The sequence below is a fragment of the Nothoprocta perdicaria genome, unplaced genomic scaffold (genome assembly GCF_003342845.1).
Source record: "Nothoprocta perdicaria isolate Ctin4 unplaced genomic scaffold, notPer1 scaffold_107, whole genome shotgun sequence".
NCBI classification, from domain to species: Eukaryota; Metazoa; Chordata; class Aves; order Tinamiformes; family Tinamidae; genus Nothoprocta; species Nothoprocta perdicaria.
The window spans coordinates 2,200,346-2,206,349 of NW_020454172.1; the positions used below are offsets into that span (position 1 = coordinate 2,200,346).

The 6,004-nt window shown below is 34.6% G+C and overlaps 1 protein-coding gene across 3 annotated transcripts in view; it reads left to right on the forward strand.

The window, feature by feature from the left end:
* The window catches only part of RBM27 (RNA binding motif protein 27), a 21,672-nt gene extending 18,143 nt beyond the window's left edge, over positions 1 to 3,529 (forward strand). For 2 of the 3 annotated variants that reach the window (XM_026045805.1, XM_026045821.1), the window contains 3 exons: positions 589 to 675; positions 1,114 to 1,224; positions 1,825 to 3,529. In XM_026045805.1, coding sequence (XP_025901590.1) covers positions 589 to 675; positions 1,114 to 1,224; positions 1,825 to 1,911 — 285 coding nt within the window. In that variant the 3' untranslated portion in view covers positions 1,912 to 3,529. The remainder of the gene's footprint in view (positions 1 to 588; positions 676 to 1,113; positions 1,225 to 1,824) is intronic. The other variant, XM_026045813.1, reaches the window with a different exon arrangement.
* The last annotated feature ends 2,475 nt before the right edge of the window (positions 3,530 to 6,004 follow it).

Below are 6,004 nucleotides of genomic sequence, written 5' to 3' on the forward strand. Positions count from 1 at the left end.
GGCCACTCCACCCAGCTTGGTGTAGCATTAGCATCATAAATGAGTTAATAAAGAAAAACATGATTTTAGATTTTCTTCAGTTACCCTGTCTGGTGAAGTATTTTCATTTGCAAAACTAGTTAGCTTTTCAAGGAGATTATACAATTCTTTGTAAACAAATACAGCATGAAATCAAACCTTGATCAAATTAATTTGTGGTATTTCTGGATGATCTTTGCAAAGCAAGTGATTGAATTGGCAAAGCTAGTTTTGTAGAATTCTTTTTGTTAAATCTGGTTACAAAAAGACTATTTAGAGAATTTGAAAGTTTGCCTAGTTTCATTTTGAGTGGAAACACAGAACTTTCCAGTTCTTCGCGTAGTAGGGCAAACTTTACTTTTTTTTTTTTAATCCAAATAAGCAGGTGCAAATATTGCACTGTTACTAGATGATGATGCTGAGGCTTCTTTGGTTCTCTTCTCTCTCTGGAGAAAAAAAAAAGTGTTTCAATGAGGCTGTGATGCAGTACACTGCCCTTGTAGAACATGCTAGTCATGTTTCTGGAGGAGCATTTTATAGCTGTTCCTAATTTTGTTTTTCCCCCCTCAGAAATTTGGAGATATAGAAGACCTTCAAGAAGAGGATTCCCCACTAAGTGTTGTTCTAACTTTTAAATCCCGCTCAGAAGCTGAGAATGTAAGTACAATAATGATTTTGTTCTTCTGTGATTCTAAAATAGGAATATTGTAACTACTTGTGACTAGCTGTCTTTTTGAATTCAGCAGGCTTTGAGCTAAACAGTTTGAATTAGATAATGTGGATATTTGTTGTTATTACATGTAACTGAAGAAAGAATTTCCTGTTTGACTAGTGATCTGTCTCTGTTTAAGGTTCAGTGTAATGATCGATTACCTGAATCAATGCTATTTTTTTACATAATGCTGGTAGATAGTTATTTAGTAGATTCAGGTTTGTGTGAAGTTGCTCTCAAGGTGACTGAAGTTGAATGGTCCAGATACGTGTTTGAGAAGATCAAATAAACACAACTGCAGTGAATGAGTCTAGTTCATTTTTTTGTGATCTTGAATACTTGGTTCACTTTTTGAAAATATGTTCATTTAAAATACAATCTAGGCTGCTAACCAAGGATCCCGCTTCAAAGACCGAAAGCTGCAAATATCATGGTACAAACCTAAGGTACCCTCTGTGTCCACAGAAACTGAGGAAGAGGAATCTAAAGAAGAGGTAGGAGAACATCCAGTAGCTAAGAGCTTTTGGGGGGGATGCTTCTTTTTCTGTTTATTGAATAAATTAATGAAAAATATTTTTCTACAAACTAGAAACTTAACTATTTTTGAATGGATGGGTGTATATTCCGTATTTAAAAAAAAAAAAAGAGAGAAAAATGGAAAAATGTCCCACTCCTAAAAACTTAGTTTGGTAAGCTGATAGAAAATAAACTTCACAATCTCCATGTGCAGACTACTAAGCTTTTTGTTTTGCAATATTGGTGCTCCAATGTAAGAGAAGTATTATTCTTACTATGAGAATGATTTAAGACCGAGAGAGAGATTTCTGTCTAGCTGCTTTTTAATGGAAAGCTGCTGTTTTAGAGAACAGTGGTTCTTAATTCTTGCTTCCTCTGGAGTTTGACTTTCATTCCCACTCTTGATGTATGAGAGTACTGTTCATTGCTTAAAAACTTGTTGAATGTAATTTTGTGCATTTCAGTGGGACTTACTGGAGACATTAACTTGCTATGAAGCACAACTGGTGTCTGTTGCATGACAGGTTGCCTGGGATGCAGAGGAGAACACTTTGAAACCATGTTTTTCTTTCATCTAGGAAACTGAAACCTCAGATTTATTTTTGCACGAAGATGATGATGATGACGACGAAGATGAAGATGAATCCCGGTCTTGGAGAAGATGAAAGTTCATGTTGGAAATGTATAATTTTAAGAGTATAGTTCAAGCTACATCTTTTAAACATTTATTTAAGAAAGTTGATGAGCCAAAAAAGCTTTACTTTCTTTTCAAACTGCAAGATTTAAAGCAAGCAAAGGTTGTTAAAAAAACATTTCGCATATGGAGCTGTGATACTAAGCTAGCCAAAGGCCCAGTAACTTTTACAGAATTATCAAGCTCACTGGGGGTGATGATTTTTCTATTTAAGAATGATAAAAAGAGAAAGAGAAAACAAAAATAGTATTTTCTTGTCCTCTTTTTGTGTCGCCTGTTTTATCTTATTTTGGATTTTTTATAATGTGGTTATTTTGTTAGTTTATAATTGAAAAGATGTTAAAGATTTTATTTAGCAATATTATAACTTTGGGGGAAAAGACACACAAGTTTCCATTAAATGTTATAAAAGAAAAAAATGCCTCATTTACTAATTGACGTAGCATTTTATTTCATCTGTAATGACCTATTGTAGAAAGTACTTGTGGCTAAGTTCACAAATCATTTATTTTGCAGGAGACCACACGATTTCCATGTTCTACTACTTTGTGCAAAAGGAGTTGAAACAACTGATTTAACTGGGTATTACTATAATATTGTCCAGCTGTAGCTCACGCTCTTCAATCCTGCTTCACCAAAAAAACCCCAGCAACAACAAGGAACAGATCTGAGTAAATTTTCACTTGCTATTGATTTTTGTCTTGTTTCAGTGCAAGATTTAAAATCAGAGCTAGGCTGTTCATTTCATTTCAATATTAGTGAACACAGATAAAATGAGTTTCATGCTTCTCAGAAAACTGAGCTGGCACCTGTGTGCRTGCGTGCACCTACACACACAAGATCACCTCTTCCTCCTCTCCCTTTAACCAAATTTTTAATACCTTTATTTATGTTCAAGTTAAATCCATGAAGTGCTCAGAGCAAGTTATTTTTTTAGCCATTAGAATGTCAGTTACCTGCCCAAAGACTTGCATTAAACCAACACTCTAAGTGCTGTCTTCAGAGTAATGTTCAGACTTGGTTTTTCAAGGATTATTCACTTAAATGTGATKTTAGACGTATTTGAAGTGAACACCGTTATATTCTCAGTTGCCTTATCTTGGTATCACTTTAGCATATATCCATGGATGTATACACACACACACAGAGCAAAAATGTGATAGAAATTAGGATAACAAATTTAAGTGCTTGAGCCATATATCTTAACTATTACGTGGCTCTTACAGCTCATGAACAGAGGTGTTACATAGCAAGCATTTCCTTAACTCTCTGCATTCGTACCGTACACTTTCAGTACACTTTTTATGTATGTTTCTGTACAAAATAAACTGAATGACGGTGCAAAAATGCTCTCCTCTTTTGAATAATTAGTTTATTAGGATATTTACTAGGTAGTTCCTGAGTGAATGTAAATATGCATCAGGACCTTAGAGGTAGAATAGGTCTGAACTTAGCCAGGGAGCTGAAACTGAGCAAGTCTTTGGGTTAAGAGTTCCCCAAACTTTATACGCCACCACAGCAAGTGGATAATAAAAAGCCCAACAATGTAGTTTTGCATTTCCTTATTAGTGGAAGGAATATGTCTTCCAGTATTCTTTCACTTCACATTAAAATGTCACCTCTCTATACAACTTTAATTTGCTTGCTAATGTTGAAGCTAAATTACATACAAAAAAAAGAGGAAAAAAACAATCCCCGGTATACTTTGAATGTCTTGCTTTTCTCCTACCATCTTTAGTGTTTTTTTTTTCTTGTCTGTGGCTCAGTCAATGTAAATTTTGAAAAATCTATTGCATCAAACATTTGAGTCCTGACGGTTTAAAAAAAAAATAAAGGAGGGAACAAAGGATTTATATATTTTTTTGTACAGAGGTTTTTCTTAAACTGTATAATTTTGTAAATAATTTCCTTTTTGTGTACTAAAACTACCAGCGTATAGATTTCAATAAGAATTGTTGTATTTTTGTATTTGGAAACTGAAGATTACAGTGAATGAATGAATGAAACTGTAAGGAAAAATTGCGGTAGTCTTTGACACACTTAGACTGGGATTCCTTTTCATATGGTTTTAGCTCCAAAATGTTATTTGGTTGGCACGCTGTTCTCATGGACATGTTTGCCCTTCCTCACACATGCTGGCTTTTCAAGCTGGGGGAGATGGGAGGGAAGCATGTGCAGTAGCTTTATTTAATGAATTCTGAAGAGCTTCATACGTGGGTTTTCTTTTCCCCTCTCTTTTCGAGTGCACATTGGCAGGCTTACACGAATCCTCAAGTGACATCCAAACATCATTTCTAAACGCTGGGGCACCAAAATGAGTTTTGCCCCTGCGCTTAGCTTGTGTATTGAAAGCATGTTGATGTATTATTGGGAATTTAAGTGATGGGCAGGATAGGAGTAACTGCTTTCTGATGGGTTAGAAGTAGGAAAGCTGCTTGAAAGCGACCTTCAGTTCATCAGAATTTATGGATCTCCCTGTATTTTAGGGTGTAGTAGGCTATATTAAACTTTATTTTTAATAGCTAACATGTCAGTACAGCTTATTTTATTTTTAATTGTAAAATTTTATTGTGAAACTAGTATGTACTTTCAGAATTCATTAAAACTTATAATCGCCAATGTAACTTACATACACAAGCCAGTGTTATTTACAGGATATGTAAAATAAGATGTTACCAATCTAAACCTAGTTTATGAACGTTGAAAGAGTACGTGGTAAAAAGGGGAAGTAATTGTGGGGAAGAACAATCCTTCATCTTTTTTTCATTGTTGAATTGAGCTAAGCAAAGGAAAAACAAACAAAAAGAAAGAACGGGACTTGAGAAGATAAATCTGAATGTGCTTGCCTGCTACTGTTGAAAACATAACTTCTTTTTTTCTTTTTTTAACAAAATCATGTGAAAAGGAATAAAGTTCCTCTTGGTGTATAGTAAACTGTACTATAGTTTTTACGAAATTGTGAACTTGTGTAATAGTATAATAGGAGATATTGTTGGATTTCTAACTGTTTATACATTTAAATTCATATATGTAATGTTTGTTTTATTGATTACAATCTGAATTTCTAAGATGCATGTTGACCTTTTGCAATAAAGATACTATGGAATGGTTCAAGATTTAGAAAATGCAAAGAAAATTCTAACTTAAAAAAATAAATCTGACTGGTGAACCATTCAAAAAAAAAATACAACTCTCACAAAAAGAGCTTTATCACTTTTTGTTTTGGTTTTTTGTTTTCCCACAGGTATGTGTGATGAGGGTTGTATGTGGGAATACGTGTACAGTTTTACTCATGAACATTAGCTATGAAGTAAAACAAGCAGCTAGAAAATATCTTTATAGCTCAACTTATGAGCACTAAATTGGAGAAAGAGACACACACCCACACAAACCAATCTTGATTAAATCCTGGCATGGAGGGCAATCCATTAAGTCTGGGAGAAGCTCATATAAAACCAGGTTTTACATAAAGGGGAAGATGGTTTTGGCTGAGTAGGAACTAGGGTGGGTTCTATGATTTTTGTTCCAGTAATCTGATTTTGGCATGGAAAATAGCGTGTGCAAAACTAGAAATTCTGTAAATGTGAATTAACAATTTTGCAACTTAGTTGCAAAAATAATTTTCTATGTCTTAGTCTGTGTTTCTGCCACTAGTGTATCTGTTCCCTCTACTCTTTCGTATACAGTTTGTGTGAATGCAAAGATTTCCCTGCCCAGGGTTTAAAAGCGTCTTTCATTCCTTTTTCACCTGCACTGACACGGTGCTGTGATCAGCTTTGGAAATGCAAAGTGTTTCCTTGGCACCTGTTTTACAAGGAAATGAATTTTCACTCTCTCTCCTGCTTTCTTCCCTGTACTCCTGCTTTAACAGGAAGAGGAGGAGGAAAAAGCCTGCAATGTATTTAATGGCATTTAAGAGCTGTGTGTACTCTTTGCTGTATTTTGCTATATTTGTATTACCATCTTCCTTGCACTACTTTCTGCTCCTGCAATGTAAGTATTTTAAAAACATGAATTAGCTTTTCTCTGCCTTTAAAGATACTTTTAATGATAAACTTGTGTGG